Raw genomic sequence first — 17,499 nt, forward strand, 5'->3', positions numbered from 1 at the left:
ATTTGTTTCGGTGGGGATCATATATGAGAACATTCTGGTGGACTACACTCAGAGCTGTTGCTCTTAAGACAATATATTTATTGCTTTCCAGGTATCTGAATCAAGCCCACTGCATGCATTGCATATATTTAGGACAATGACTAATATAATCACACAAAGAGAAAGAAAGTGACAATAACTCTTCCAAATTAGTACGTCGACTAGTTATTTATTCCACCACAAATGTTGCTTTATTATAGCCCTATGTTTACTTTTGTTGCTGTTATTTATATTGAGTCAATAGGGTATATTGATCTAAGACCTTCCTTAATTGTTTAGCACATTCATGGCTTGAACTTCCAGGAATTCTCAAAGTGAGCTGTTCTAATATGATGCCCTCTGTAATTGGTAAGCCTAGAAAATATTACTTTAATAAATATTTAATGAAAAAGTTGTTCTACTTATTCATTAGATTCCAGACTAATATATATTCATTACCAGAAGATAAATAACAATGCTTAATATTCTTTGTTTACAACTGAAGGTCATATGGAAGCATGTTTGAATATTTAAGCCATGTCCACCAGTGCAGGTTGTGAATTTTAACAATTCTATTAGTTTTTCTCTCCACTGCTTTGCTTCATTCTTGTTTTCAAAATTATCATCATTTGGATTCAGTCTCAGGGACATGAATACTGAAGAATAATTATGTATTTTTTAAAAGTATTTGCGGGTTTTATGTTTAAAAGAATGAAAAATGCATATATGTTAGTTCACTACTTTTGTAACAGAAAAAAATGAAGCCTCAGAACATGAACGGATTAACAAATAGATTTAATGCCAGACATAGGCATGAGTGTAAAGGCATTCATCCAAATATAAAGTGGATATAAGCAACATTGCAATAATTAAAATTGTATTTAACATTTTATTCTGAAAAGCTATAAGAAAAAAATGCTAACCCGACTGATTCTCCCCTTTCCCTTCAGTTCTGTGCACATAAACAATGTGCATGTATCTTTGGTGTAGAACTTTTCATTCATATCCATACTTTATTCATTACACCACAAAGTGGATTAAGGCTGCTATAAACTCTTACAAGAGAGTAAAAATTATATATTTATGTATACAAGTATTCCTGTACCGCACTCTCCCCCAAAGTCAGGGATGTTTCTTCTTAAGAGGCAGAGCTGTATGAAGCAACACCCTAGACAGTCTTTTGTGTTCATTTTATGTTCATCGCAAGCACGTGTACCACCGAAAATGCAGATATCAACCTGTGTGCTTTTGTCTGCGAGCCTCAGAAACACTTCTGAACAGTCTGTTCCTCTTACAACATTTCAGCAAATAAGTAAGTGCAATCAGCCCATCACTCTGCTGCTTGTAGGGTAGGTATTCTACCAAAAGAGAGGGTCCCTGGCCTCCCCTCTTGAGGTTCTTTGTTTTCAAACTGGACTTGAACTGGACACTGCTTCAGAAAGAGGATTGCTGCACAAAGACCTTCATGCAGATATTCTGAGCATCATGAAGGGCACAAGGAGACTTTCAGAGGTTCTAGGACCACTGAGGTATGCAGGAAGATTGTGTTTTCCTGAGGGAAGCCACAGCATCCAGGCAAAGCCTCCCCAACTGAGCAGAGACTGAGAGCTGCACATCCTTTACACTGCCTCTAATCATTGGCAGCCGACAGCAGCCGCAGGTGCTACTCTCAGCTTTTTGTAAAGCAGAAGGTGTAGGAGGAGGCAATTTAATTCAGTTCACCTTTATAGGCCAACCCACCTAATTCACACTTTACAGAATCCATTCACCCCCTTACTGGGCAGGCACCTTTGCAGGTGGGCCCGGGCATCCCTGGTAAGCCAACCTATCACAGGCTGGATCATCTTCCTGACACCAAATCAGCCAATGGCAGCAGGAGTTAGGGGGCACTCCCCGGGGCACATGACCAACTGAAAAATTGTAGCCCTTGCCACCATGTCTGGGGGATGTTTAAATGCCTGGCCTGCAGGGCCTTTCGGCCTCTATCTCACCATGCCGGATCTCCCACCCACCCACCCTCAGATCAGGGGTTTTTCCACGAATGGTACGACCATGCTATGGGCAATGTTGGTCACCTAATTTTCATGGGCTGGGCAGAAATTTTTCCCACTTGGCTAATAGGCACTGCCATTGGGGTTTTCACCTACCTCATAGCAATCATCTCAACTTTGTAAGGCATTGGGTAAACCTAGCCTTGGTTGGAGGGGAGGTTGTAGCCTCTGCCTGCCCCTCCACGGATAAGGGTATTCTGTTAAAAGGATCCCAGAAGAGTGGGTCCTGTCCAATGCCCAGACAGGGGAAAGGGCCATACCACTCCTCCAAAGGGGACCGCTAAGGGACGCCCTGATTTGACATAGGTCATAGGGCACCCCCCACCCAGCTTCACCCTTAGAAACACTCCCAGCGGACAGGAATGACATGCGCCATTGCTTACCACAATGCCTATGGTCAAACCTTACATCTGTAACCAATAAAGTTGTGGCCTTATTTGATCTCAAAACCAATAAGTCATATGTTGTCTAGTTATTCACACTTTAGGGAAACAGGTTGGTCATGGGGCCTTGATACATAATAGTACACATACTGAAACACAGCCATCCTTCAAAGTTCACACTTCTACAAATATTGCAATACATCTTCAGCCTAAATATATACAAAAAATGTATATGCTAAGGTAATGTTTACATTAAAATGTATACTGGCATTTCCGCACTCCTGCACTTTCACTTTGTGCATGACTGTGTATATGCATGACACCAGGAAATAATTAAATAAATCAATTTAAACTGCAAAATGGTGTGAAAAGGGCAAAAACTGCCCGAAAAGAGTGGGAAAACTGCAAAAAATTATGGGGAAAGAGTGGGAAAATAGCTAGCAATCCCAGAAGCCTTTGCAACTGCAATCCCATGAGCTTTTGCAGTGACCTTTGAGTCCTGTGGAGAGTTGGAGTTTGAGAAAGGAGGTTTATAGGGAGCAATTATGGTGGAGTTTAATGGATTTTTGGCAGTTTGGCGTTGAGGATGTTCACAGGCTTTTAAGATGGTATACATATGGTACCCGGGAATGTAGCCCCAGGTAAGTGGGGAGATGCCAGTATATTAGCAAAAATAACAAATTCCACTATGTCAGGGGGGAAATGCTTTGCTAAACATGTATATTGGGGAAAATTGCATACGGATGTGCATATTAGGAGAAATGTACACTAAAATTCTGATGGATTTTCATGAAGATTTTTGGAAAAGAGCAAACTGGTGTGGAAATGTGGAGAACTGTACGTGAGATTAGAAAAATGGGAAATTGAAAGCCAACAGCCAGTATGTGAGGAGATAGGGAGATCAAGACCTTTCTCCTGGTAGTAACATGAACTGATGCACATGGGAGTGCGCTCCATACAACCTGAATGAAAATCAGATTGGAATTTTTGAGTATCACTCATCAATTCTACTGGCAGCACTCGGCTCCGAAACCCATTGCATAAATGCAAATATCACTGCTTTCAATAGAAAGCAGTGTGTAGGATCATGGCTTTGGCTTTGAACGCTTATGCCATCTTAAAAGGGGTATCTGGCTGATGTTAAGCTGTCCTGCCAGTACAAAGCTAATTAATTTCACAAAAACTTGCATGGAAAGGACTTCCATGCTTCTAAATTATTAAGATATATTTGAAGGCATTGGCATTACGTGCTTGATGCTGTAACGTGTTCAGTGCTTTCAAATCCCATTCTCTCACTAGAGGATATCAGAGCTTAATACCTTGGCTTATAACAAAACCATTAAATTTGACAGCATAGTCTGGCACCTTGACATATTGCCAGCCAAGCAGTACATGTCCAGTTCATAGCATCCTTAATTCACCTCTTTTTGAAAAGTACAAAGTATAAAGAAATTGTGCATATGATCTCAGTTACCTATGAAACATTATAACATTTTCTTCTCCCATGCAAGCATAGTTTTCAAACTATTTTGTAGCTTTAATATTAGCATAGGTTTCATCCATTTTAAAATTTCCAACTGGCAAAAGTTTATATCTGCTTTTACATACATCAAAGAATATATATGATGGAAACTAGTAGATATTGATTAATTGATTCCTCCTTGAAATATGGCCCTGGCAAAATAATTTTGTCTGGCAACTTTTTGAAAGACAACCAAACCTCCTCCTTCCAACCACTGGATTGATATTATTATTATTATTATTATTATTATTATTATTATTATTATTATTAATCCATCATACTTGTTAGACTCAATTGTATGATGAAACTGACAGCATTGGTGGTTTTTGTGTGTACTGTATTAATTGTTGTTGATTATTTTAGAAATTGTAAGAGTTAATGCTTTAGAGTACAGTGGTACCTCGGGTTACATACACTTCAGGTTACGTACGCTTCAGGTTACAGACTCCACTAACCCAGAAACAGTACCTTGGGTTAAGAACTTTGCTTCAGGATGAGAACAGAAATCGTGCGGTGGCAGCGTGGCGGCAGCGGGAGGTCCCATTAGCTAAAGTGGTACCTCAGGTTAAGAACAGTTTCAAGTTAAGAACGGCCCTCCAGAACAAATTACCGTAAGTTCTTAACCAGAGGTACCACTGTATGTTAAATAAGGTGTTTAACAGCAAATTGCTATTCATGGCTAAGTCCATTGATTTGAGTGGGTCTGCTCTAAATATGACTTACAGTGTAATTCTAACCCTGTCAACTCAGAAGTAAGTCACACTGAATTCAACGCAGCTTACTCCCAGGTAACTAGGATTAGGAGGATTGAAGCTTTAGTTAGATACAACCCTAAGGGCCAAACGAAACAATGCCAAATATATCATTAGAAAATGCAGTAAAAAAACAACAACAGGTGTGTGTGTAGGTGTGCACATGTATGTTTAACTATTTCCTCTCTGACCATGGTACTCATGAAAATGTTACCCTGTACTGCTGTTAGCCTCCTTGCATTCAAAGCTATCATTGATGCTAATAGAACTTTTTTCTTTCTTTTTTTTTTTTTTTGGTCACGCAAATATACTTTATTTTCAGTTCCTATAACTTTGTTTTTCCATCAAACAGAAAAACATTCTTCATTCTGCAGTTCAGCATTTCTATAGTCTCTTCTGAATTTTTCCATTCTTTTCTATGTGGAAGTAGATAAGAAGTTCCAAGACTTGATGTGTAAATTAGTGAGCATGCATACACACATGCACACACACACACACACACACACAACCACCAAACTGCATTTGTTTAATATCCATATTTATTTTTAATTGTATGTGTAGTGCTTCTTTTATGTCTTATATTGTATATTACTAAGCTACAATTTCAGTTCTACTGAATTCTATAGAATTCAACTTGTAATACAAGAAAATACAATATGTAAGAAATACAGTGGTACATCGAGATCCTCAGCAATTTTGAAGTGGTCTTTTGGGGTGGGGAGATTGGGAACCAGTGGCTTATATTATAAACCTGTAGACAATGTGCAGTTTTCACTATATCGCCAAGCGTTTAGTTCTGAGGGGTGAACACCAACACCAACACCAACAGAATAATAGTGCCTTCAGGTTTTACAGTGCAAGTTACTCTGGCATTGGGGAGGTAAATGGAACTAAGGCCTTATGAAAACTGGGCATCTCTTTGGAGGCTCTGAACAGGTGTGTACAAAGCACTGTACACAAATATTTTTGGATTGACTATCTTTCTAACTATGTTAGGCAATTATACGGCACACATAAACTAATTGTTTCTAATGAATAGATGTTATGTTGCCATCTCCTTAACTTCTGCTGAGTTACAAAGGGGGGGGGGGGGGAGAGATAGATGCTAACCCAGTTTTTTAAAAAGTTGTCTTGCAGGCAAAATCCATACTTGCATTTCGAAGCACTCAGCTAATCTAAAGGATTAAAATGACCTCAAGGAAGGGCTCAAGCAGTCAACTGCCATAGTTTCAAAGTGAGCTTAAGGATTTCAGCCAAGTTCCTTTCATAGAAACTGTATAGATATATAAATTGATTTCTTTGGGGACAACTTGCCAGACAGTACTTTACTTAGTTGGGGATTTAACAGCTCCAGAGAAAGGGGGGGAAATATTGTATTATGCCATCAGTGGCAGGTGCTCCCCCTTATAATTTGTACCAGTGGGTGTTAAAATATTCATGTTTTAGTGTTAGCATATCTGCATGCTTCTGCAACCATGTTTATTCATATTCATAGATCTGTAACTTGCCAAGGAGGAGTAGAAGAGCATAACACACCTTTAACTTGTATAGTGATGCGGTTCCAGGACACCGTGATTCCATTTAACTGAAGGCTCCTGAATCTAGCATTTCAGATATACATGAAAGAAAATATGGGTTGTACGCTGTTTACACAGAAGTTCCCTTATTGCTCCATTGATTAAAAAGAATCATATTCTGGAAAACTGGCCTGAATTCTGCTTTCATCTGCAATGCTTCTGCTGTATAAAAGGTGTATCTCATAATCAAACATTCCCTACCAAGGAATGTATTCATGCTGAATTATTTAAAGTCAGTTTCTAACCTTTCTCTTCAAGTCTCTCTCACTCCAATTCTTTGAGAATATTCATTAGCCTGATTTAATAAAAGCCACTGGCTAAACTTTCATTTGGTATTAAATGAGCATATCAGTCTTTGTATCCCATCCTTAACATAAAATAGTGGATTTATTAAGGTCAATGGAAGAATTCCCTATATGCAGATTTGATGAGAGGCTGTATGTATGTATATATGTGTGTGTGTGTGTGTGTGTGTGCATGTGCACAAAATAATGTCCTAATATAAACTATACACATCAAATAATAAACATAAAAATAACATAAAGTGGCTTTTATTGTTCCAGGAATTCAGTTTGCACGTAACACTAAGCCGAACTATAGCATTAGCACTTTTAGCAACCACATCACAGTAGTGGTTTATGTTTGGTTTATAACCACCTAAGCGCCTTAGATCCTTTTCGTGTACTGCTGCCAACCTCATTCTATACTTGTTCCATTGATCTGTGTTTATGTTTATTTTTATGTTTATACCTAAATGCAGGACTTACTTTTCGCTGTGAAGGGCAGGTGTGCCAGTGTTTGCTATTGTTTAAACCAGGAGATATTTAGATTTTAGTACTGGAAAGAGAAACATGTCCATTTTTGGAAAAACAAAACTAAAAATAGGAGAAAACAAAAGGCTCATGGGGAATTCTAGAAAGGAAGGCAATAGCATTATTATCCTTCTTTTTGCTGTGTTTTACATGAATGCCCTTGTACTTAATTGGCAAGAGAGCACCCACTATCTGAAATTTATAGGAAACTAAAGCAAAAGTAAAATAAAACATTTTTAAAGGATGCTGGCAAAAGAAAAAGACTAGGTCATTGGTCACTTGCAATGTCACAGGCAAAATAGGTACCCATGACAGTCATACAATCACACTCCACACAGCATGAAGAGTCACAATTGATGTGCTTGACTGAGAGGAAAATTGCATGTTTCCAACAGCAAAATAATACTTTAGAAAATGTGCAGTCCCCAAAACTGAAGTACTTCTGGAGAATAGGTGCCTGGATTTGCTACAACAAATTAGTAACAACTCTGCGCTAAATGCATAACAAGTGTGGAATTGTGCATGTCTTCTTTTTCCATAATCATATTAATCTGCACTGCTTCTGAATGTCTTCTCTTTCGGCATAGTTCTGTATTTAGCTTTCCAATGACGGCAAATATTTAAGGGAGTGGAATTCTAGGTACTGTAGCAGTAGTGGCCAGGTATGCCTTTTATTGTTTATGTTCTGCCCTGTTTTTAAGAATCACACTTATGAATACATTTGTAACCTACAAGCTTGACTTCTGCAATGCGCATTATGTGGGGCAGCATTTGAAGATGACTCTGAAGTTGTAATTAGCAGACAAAGCTCATCTCCTGACAGATACCACTGTATTGTACAAACAGCTCCAGGTCACACAATATATTCATTTAGGCTGTAGTCTTCACCATATCCCTGGGTCTAATCCAGTGAAATTTACTTTTAAATGGTCCTATGCATTAGTTGTTCTGCTTTATTGAAACCTGTTTTTAAAATCCTACCCATGTAAATCCCACACCTCTAGTAACAGGTAATGTCTAAGTTGTGTTGTTGACACTGCCTACTACACATCCACCATTAGCATGCTGACACAACACACACACACACACACACACACACACACACACACACACACCTGATGATGAATCCCTAGCATACATGCATAGGTGACTTGGTTTAGACATGGCACCAAATTCAAAGTACTCTGCTTTGTATGTTAGCTTTTTACACATACTGGGCGTTACATTTATATTAGACCTCAAATGAAAAGAACCTCAGCACTGGAGCAGACATGAAATACTCCTATTTTTTTTTCCTTTTAAACCACTATTTTCATAGAGCAGTACAGATATGGACACTTACAGAGTTTGGATAACAAAGGGTTTTGAACAGTCTGATCTTCTGTGACTCCAATTGAAAAGAGTGCAGATGGAGTTGTTGGGACTTAGCTATACTGAGGTGATTATGGACACATATATACCAAATGTTTAAAACATTCTTATACAGCTTTAATAGTCATAGCTCCCCACAAACAATCCTGGAGACAATAGTTTGTTAAGGGTGCTGGAGACCATAGAACTGTGAGGGGTCTCCTAACAACTCTCTGCACCCTTAACAAACTACAGTTCCCAGGATTCTTTGAGGAAAGCAGTGAGTTTTAAAGTGGCATGAGTGCTTTAATATACGGTGTGCATGAGATGTATGTGTACTCTGATCTGTGGTCTGAGCTTTACTTAGCTTAGGATGATGTACTTGTGAGTAGGTATGCTTTGACTTGCAGCTTAAAGTTTCCATCAAAGAGACACCATCCTAATATACACTGTACAGAAAATAACTTCTCTCTCTCTCTCTCTCTCTCTCTCTCTCTCTCTCTCTCTCCATATGAATATGTATGAGGGAAGCTCAATAGTTGCCTCATGCATACACATTATTTTTCTACTCATCAGTTGTTTATTGCTTTGTGTTCACAATTCACTAGTGATTTGTTGTTTGCCTTGCTTCTGTAAAACAGATGAAAATATACCTTAAAAAGATTGTGGCATTCAGATTACAATCTTAAACTAAATATAATTGATGATTTTTTTATATATGTATCTAACGAGAATAAGCTTCAAACATTGTCAACATTCTCCTTAAGCATTCATGACCTGGCAGAATAATCAGACTGTTCTGGGTGAATACAAGCTATTTAAAAATTTTCAGGGAATTATTATCCATTTGAAAATAAGATGAAGAGAATATTAAATGTGTTTTGGCTTTGGGGAAATCACTTTTCCACCCTCTTAATTTTTTTAATAATAATAATAATTTATTATTTGTACCCCGCCCATCTGGCTGGGTTTCCCCAGCCACTCTGGGCGGCTTCCATAGAAACCAAAAATACAGTAAAATATCACAGATTAAAAACTTCCCTGAACAGGGCTGCCTTAAGATGTCTTCTAAATGTCAGGTAGTTATTTATCGCTTTGACATCTGATGGGAGGGCGTTCCACAGGGCGGGTGCCACTACCGAGAAGGCCCTCTGCCTGGTTCCCTGTAGCTTTGCTTCTCGCAATGAGGGAACCGCCAGAAGGCCCTCGGCGCTGGACCTCAGCGTCCGGGCAGAACGATGGGGGTGGAGACGCTCCTTCAGGTATACTGGGCCGAGGCCGTTTAGGGCTTTAAAGGTCAACACCAGCACTTTGAATTGTGCTCGGAAACGTACTGGGAGCCAATGTAGGTCTTTCAAGACCGGTGTTATGTGGTCTTGGCGGCAGCCCCCAGTCACCAGTCTAGCTGCCGCATTCTGGATTAGTTGTAGTTTCCGAGTCACCTTCAAAGGTAGCCCCACGTAGAGCGCATTACAGTAATCCAAGCGGGAGATAACTAGAGCATGCACCACTCTGGCGAGACAGTCCGCGGGCAGGTAGGGTCTCATCCTGTGTACCAGGTGGAGTTGGTAGACAGCTGCCCTGGATACAGAATTGACCTGCGCCTCCATGGACAGCTGTGAGTCCAAAATGACTCCCAGGCTGCGCACCTGGTCCTTCAGGGGCACAGTTACCCTATTCAGGACCAGGGAGTCCTCCACACCAGCCCGCCCCCTGTCCCCCAAAAACAATACTTCTGTCTTGTCAGGATTCAACTTCAATCCATTAGCCGCCATCCATCCTCCAACCGCCTCCAGGCACTCACACAGGACCTTCACCGCCTTCACTGGTTCTGATTTGAAAGAGAGGTAGAGCTGGGTATCATCTGCATATTGATGGACACCCAGTCCAAATCCCCTGATGATCTCTCCCAGCGGCTTCATATAGATGTTAAAAAGCATGGGGGAGAGGACGGAACCCTGAGGCACCCCACAAGTGAGGGCCCAGGGGTCTGAACACTCATCCCCCACCACCACTTTCTGAACACGGCCCAGGAGGAAGGAGCGAAACCACTGTATAACAGTGCCCCCAGCTCCCAGCCCCTCTAGACGGTCCAGAAGGATGTTATGGTCGATTGTATCAAAGGCCGCTGAGAGATCCAGCAGAACCAGGAAACAACTCTCACCTTTGTCCCTAGCTCGCCGGAGATCATCAACCAGCGCGACCAAGGCAGTTTCAGTCCCATGGTGAGGCCTGAATCCTGATTGGAAGGGATCCAAATGGTCCGCATCCTCCAGGCGTGCCTGGAGTTGTTCAGCAACCAAGCGCTCAATCATCTTGCCCAAGAATGGAAGATTTGAGACTGGGCGATAGTTGGGCATACTGGCCGGGTCTAAAGATGGTTTTTTAAGAAGTGGTTTAATGACCGCCTCTTTCAGCGGATCTGGGAATGTTCCCTCACAGAGGGAAGCATTCACCACCCCGCAGAGCCCAGAGCCCAGCCCTTCCCAGCTTGCTTTTCTTAGCCAGGATGGGCAAGGATCAAGGAGACAGGTGGTTGGTTTCACGCGTCCAAGCAGCCTGTCCACATCCTCGGGGGTAACGGATTGAAATTGATTCCATGCAACTTGACCAGACAGAGCTCTAGCACTCTCCCGCCCTGGCTCTGCTCCCACGGTGGTGTCTAGCTCCTTCCGAATATGAGTGATTTTATCTGCAAAAAGCTTTGCAAAATCGTTGCAGGAGATCTTGGGGTCTTTACAAGGCCCCGGTGGTAAAGGTGGTTCCGTTAAATTGCGAACCACCTGAAAGAGTCTCCTGCTACTATTTTCTGCAGATGCAATAGAGGCGGTGAAGAAAGTCTTCTTCACCGTCGCTATCGCCACTTGGTAGGCTCGACGTTGAGCTCTAACCTGTCAGATTCGGAGTGAGTTTTCTGCCACCGACGTTCTAGCCGTCTCAGCGATTGTTTCATCGCCCTCAGCTCCGAAGAAAACCATGGGGCTGTCCGGGCTCCATGCAATCGGAGAGGGTGCTTCGGAGCCAGACAGTCGATAGCCCTGGTTAACTCCGCATTCCAGCGGGCCACCAGGGAATCAGCTGAAAGGCCATCAACATGGGCTAAAGCATCCCCTACCACTCTCTGGAAACCATTTGGATCCATTAAGTGGCGGGGGCGGACCATCCGAATTGGTCCCACCTCCCTGCAGAGGGGAAGGGTCGCGGAGAAGTCCAGTTGCACCAGGAAGTGATCTGACCATGGCACTTCTTTTGTTTCACTTTTACTTAGTGTCAGATCACCCACATCACTAGAGGTGAACACCAGGTCTAAGGCATGTCCATGACTATAAGTTGGGCCAAACTTATTCAGGGACAGCCCCATGGAGGCCATGCTTTCCACGAAGTCCCGAGCAGCCCCTTGTAAGGTCGTGTCGGCATGGATGTTAAAATCCCCTAGGACAACCAAACTAGGTGTCTCCAGGAGAAAATCCGCCACGACCTGAAGCAGCTTGGACAGGGAATCCTTGGTGCAGCGGGGAGGTCGGTACACCAAAAGGAATCCTGTACTGCCCCTATTGCCCAACTTCCAGAACATGCACTCAGAGAACTGGATCTTCCCAGTAGGACGCCTGGTGCAAGCTAGTGACTTCCTAAAAATCACTGCAACCCCCCCTCCCCGCCCACATGACCTGGGTTGCTGTGCGTAAGAGAAACCTGGTGGGCAAGCAGCGGCAAGGACAGGCCCATCTGCTTCCTCCAACCAGGTCTCTGTCACACATGTCAGGTCAAATCCTCCATCCACAATCAAGTCGTGGATGGCAGTGGTTTTATTCATCATTGACCTGGCATTGCACAGCAACACTTTCAGGTCATGTGGGTTTCCCCTGTTGATTCCAGTAGCCATCCGGTCAAGGCCAGACCCGGAGGCAGGGATAGTCTTCAAACAACGACTAAACCTGCCTCCTCGGTAATGACATGGTCTGGTCTTAGCGTAACTCCGCCTCCTGCCCATGATCACCGAGATCGGATGTCCCAGTGCTTCCCCCCCCCCCGTGGAACTTGTCCCAGCCATCGTGTTGGCTGGGGAGCCACTCCCAGGCAGCCCTGATCCCGCCCCTTAAAAACAAAACACAAACTATACAGAACCAATAAAACAACAACAAAAAGGAACAGAACAATTATACTAAAATTAATCCCCAACCAACTATCCATCCCACCCACCCCCAACAAAGGAAAAAAGGGGGAAAAGGAATAAAAATTTAAATTGCCACCGACTGCTTGAGGACATTTTAAAGCACATTAACCACCTGGAACAGGGAAGCAATGGCAGAACACTTCCCCAAAAGTTTGTTCCAAATAAGGGCCTGGGCCACGCCCCCTGGGCCAGTTGGAAAAGGCCCTGGAAGGGAACAGGCCCTGCAGTCCTCACCCAGCCGATGGGTCTAGCCAATAATCTATTGAAATGAAACCTGACCTCCTTTATTGTATATCAATAATCATCAATATTTAATTTAACCTTCTCTAATCTTTAGTAGATTTCTTGTTTTGCAAAATGTGGCTGAAAAATGTAAATACAATTCCTTTCGGATCAGAGTTTGATTTGAGATCCTTCTGAAGATTGGTGGGTAAAGATCAGCATAGAAATAATTTCTTAGCTTTTGAAATGGTTATGCCAAGACACACAGAGAGACTCTGAGCATTAGCCAAATATCTGCCCTTAAAATCTCAACTTCAAAATTGACTTTTGCATGCATAACCTGAATTGTTGGCAACCTGTTCTGCAACACCATGGCGTACAGCAACAGGTTACTGCATAAATAATTCATTAAACCATCGCCTTCCATCATGCTTAGAAAACAGACACCAGAGATTTTAAAGTCTTAGCACATTTCAGTGTTGTTATGCCCGACCCCTTGTGTATAGCTCCTGCTCACAGGAAAGGGACAACAAGTGTTATGGCCTGCAGATGCTATCGGTGCATATTTACATGGACCCGTGAAAATGCCATTAGAGTTAACAAATATGAAAAGTATATAGTGATGTGTGTGAGAAACAGAGACAGAGAATAGAACAATGATATGCAACATGATGGATGCTTTAGTTAGATGATGCATGATTAATAGCCACAGATTAAGCAGAAACAGAACAGGACCTGCAAGACCAGACATCAAATCTCCATAAATAAAGCACACTGGGCAACCTTGAGCCAGTCACTGCCTCTCAGCCAAACCTACCTCACATGGTTGTTGTGAGGATTAAATGGGGGGGGGGGACCATATGCGCTACCCTGAGGTCCTGGGAGGAAAAGATGGGTTAGAAATGTCAAAAATAAAATAAAATGCAGAAATGACATGGACCAGAAATAGACTGATTTGCCGATCTCTACTATGGCGTGTAAAATAATCCTATAGTGTAATCTAGGCTCAGGAGGAAGCATTGTTCTAGGTGCATTTTGCGACATGGAATATCATTAGTGCAAGCGGTTTCTGAGTTCTGGGCACAGTACTGCACCTAAGATTTCAGATTAAAACTGCAGAGTGGAAGTAAAGAAGGACCTTTTTCTGCCTCCCCACTTCCAACTACTCTTTGAAGACTGGAGATGAGACTCTCTTAAGAATATTAGGGGGGTGGGCAGGGGAAGGACTAGACCATGTGAAAATTGAACATAATATTTTAGCTGCAGTTCATTCATTTTCAGCTTGTTGTGCTTGAGGTGAGAATATTCTCCGGAGAATATTCTCGAGAATGTGAATATTCTCAAGAATATTCTCTGCTAGAAAATTCTGCGGAGAATATTCTCCACAAACAGTAAATTCTGATGTAAGAACCAGTTTTACAACCCACATTTAAAAAATCTAGTAAATAATAAGTAAAGCTGTGATATTGCCAGTGTAAGTAATGAATAATGATTTTTTTGGTCTAGCTGCATTACTGAGCATTGTGTCATTCACCACTGGCAGTTCTGAAATGTGAGCTTCAGAAAACACACACACACACACACACACACACACACACACAGTATATTTAGTTTTAAAAATGCTATTCATTTAATTTGATGAACATTTGAATTCGTATTTATTTCAACTATATGTAATAGCCTTTTTTCTATTTTGGTGTGACATTCATAGCAATTCTATACCCTTGGCCATACAGTGTGATTTTACCCCCCAGAAAGTAGCTTTAATGCTTTATACACTTAAAGTACCTAGGCCTATACAATTATGTGTAACATAAGTGCCAGTAACCATTTTTTTCAGTGCCATTCAATGGTACAATATTCTCATTAATCAAGAATATTCTTGAGAATATTCTCCAAAAGATTATTCTGGAGTATTTAATATCACTAGTTGTGCCCATAAGCTAGGTTTAAGGTGCCATTTAGCTCCTAGCTTTCATATTTCAGTTTTGAACACTTGAAGGAAGCACCATTTTCTACTGCCTCAGGCTGCAATCCTCTATGTACTTATTTGGAAGTAAGTCCATTGGACCCATGCATAGAATTTTACTGTAACAAGCATCTAAGGATTAAGAAATGAGAATAGAAATGTCTTGAAGCTCCCTGAGACATTTCATTGGTCTCATTGAGTATCTGCCCTTGAAATCCCACTTTCTTGTAACCTATAGATAATATTAACTTTGTCCTTTTCTTTAGGACAAATTGTACTGGCAAGAAGTTCCATGGAAACCAATAAGATTGAAGTGACGGGTAAGTGAATATATTCCAAATAAAGCTAAACTAGATATGATGTTTTGCAGGGGAAACTTTATTTTGATTAATGGATATGGTTTTTCTTTTAAATGTGAAAGAAATGAACATACTCCAAGCACAGGAAAGAAGAATGTGCTTATTTCCCCCCCACTGGCATTTATTTCATTTATGTAACAAAATTCAGTGCTGCAAAGATTAAACGTGCATACTGATCATAATATTCTGCCTTGCATTGTCTGCACAATATGGTTAAAATGAATTCACTGTTGAGAAAGAAATAACAACTTAATGATAAAAGGGCATTTTTTCCACCCCAGAGACAGGCTGATCTGAATGTTATCAGCTACTAATTAATCTAGAATTACTTTTCAGATATTGTTTGGCAGCTAGCAATTCTTAACAAAATAATTATATATTTGTTTCTATGGCTAACAAATTAAATGCTAATTGTGCCCTAGCTGGAAGTTGGCAGGATCTTGCAATAATTTGTTTTGGTTCATTTAATATATCTTTTATAAATGCATAATGGTAACCAACATTATTTATTTATCATGGAATAAATAAATATTTAGATCGTCTTTGCATTGTTATGGATCACTGGTGCAAGATTCATCAACTAATTTTGCATAGTAATACATTTTATAATTATGATGAGAGTTGAAGTTTCATTACAACGGCTGCAAGAACAGGCAGAGCTTGTGGAGTATATTTTTTTCCTTATTATTCATGCTGTCTGTTTGGAACATCTTGAAAACACAATGTGCTATATGGCTTTTCAGACAAAATGTAGCAGTATTTTAGTCCACCAAAATTAGTATCTCATTCTTCTAGTGTGCTGACTGAATCTATGAATTTCTCTTTTCTTTGTTTCCTTGCTAAAACTATGTCTATACCACCCTTGAATCACATTCCCAAGCAGTTTATATAAAGAATAAAACAGGTGAAGTTGCAATCCTGTGGTCTCTGGGAAGACATCCTAGGAGGCATAGGATCTTTTGAATCACCCCCTCCTGCTTGAAAAGGGAGATCTGTCATCATGAGGATGAGGAAAGGACTGCAGCTGGTTCTTCTGATGGTAGGTATTTGACAGTCAATGCCAGGCATGTTGGCAATATCCTGCCCCAGTGAGCAGTCAAGCTGCCATCTTTTTCACCAGCTGCAGCTTACAGACAAACTTCAAGGGCAGCCCCATATAAACTGCATTGCAGTAATCCAGCCTGGAGGTTACCAAGTGTCCTGCAGGGTTCCATATACCATGGAATGGAGCACTTAACTTATGAGGCAATCTCCTTAATGAAACTAAGATTTCCATTACTATTTCTGTTTTTCCTCCCTTTACCCTGTCAAAAAAAAACCTACGGTATATACTTTCAGAAATCCCATCTGAGTAAATATCAGACTTAAAAATATTATTCAGGGGGCAGGGAGTGTATTTCAAATCAAACACTAGTTTCGTTTTTAATCAAGAATAAAGATGTTAAAATATCATGGTCGTCTCACACAAGAAGCAGGCTTTTCCTGCAGTCTTTGCAATTTGTATCACAAATGAATGCTTCGTTAACATTTGTATATCATTTCCTGCTCAGCAAATTTCCTGTTACAATGTTCCAGCATCTGTTCAGAGAGATGAAACAAAGAACTACCACTCAGGTGTCCATTGACTGAAGATGAGTAGTGGGTAATTAATGCAGAATTTTATTGTGTGTAAACGCTTTCCAAAAATACTCTCCAACTTTATATCAATAAGAAATTAATGCTGAGGAAATTAGGATTTCTTTTTAAATCATCTCATAACCAAGATTTTAAAAAAGCTGTTAATGTATATGTGTCCAGATATAGTCTATTGATGACAGAAATGTCTCTGTGTAGCAATAGCTTCAACATCCATGCACTGAGCGGGTAACCAGGAGGAATAATAAATTTTGTTCAACAGTGTGCTTCTTAATATACAGCATCTAAACTGAAAGTTTCAAATATCTCCCCTTCTGGAAGTTGTACATCAGGGAATTACAATCAGCTCAGCATTTCTGCTAAGGAGAGAAATAGTGTTATTTGAGTTTTAATGTGAAATCTATAACATTTGAACTTTGGCTAATTGAAAAATATGGTGCTCGCTCTCTCTCTTTTAGTACAACAGTATTTGTAGTTAACTTTCCAGTGCTACAGAGAGGCAATACCACAAGTCTTAACTCTAAAGCTAAAGTTTCTCCTCATGTTTTTCAGCACCAGATGCTAAGTTAATTACTGTAGCCCTCTTAAGTCCTTGCATTCAGCAGCAAGATCTGAAGGGGCTTGTGAGTGTGCTCATTTGAACCCATTTACCAGCCTTCACACAATTGGGAACAC

At 40.8% G+C, this 17,499-nt stretch overlaps 1 protein-coding gene across 3 annotated transcripts in view; it reads left to right on the plus strand.

Moving 5' to 3' along the window:
- Positions 1–17,499, plus strand: part of LOC308476418 (uncharacterized protein) — a 244,192-nt gene that overhangs the window by 167,983 nt on the left and 58,710 nt on the right. For all 3 annotated transcript variants that reach the window (XR_013985865.1, XM_081003995.1, XM_081003994.1), the window contains exon 3: positions 15,097–15,150. Coding sequence is in view for 2 of the 3 variants with exons in the window: in XM_081003995.1 (XP_080860121.1) it covers positions 15,097–15,150 (54 nt within the window). In the remaining variant the exon portion in view is untranslated. The remainder of the gene's footprint in view (positions 1–15,096; positions 15,151–17,499) is intronic.

This window comes from Podarcis pityusensis, assembly GCF_964106645.2.
Source record: "Podarcis pityusensis genome assembly, chromosome: 4".
NCBI classification, from domain to species: Eukaryota; Metazoa; Chordata; class Lepidosauria; order Squamata; family Lacertidae; genus Podarcis; species Podarcis pityusensis.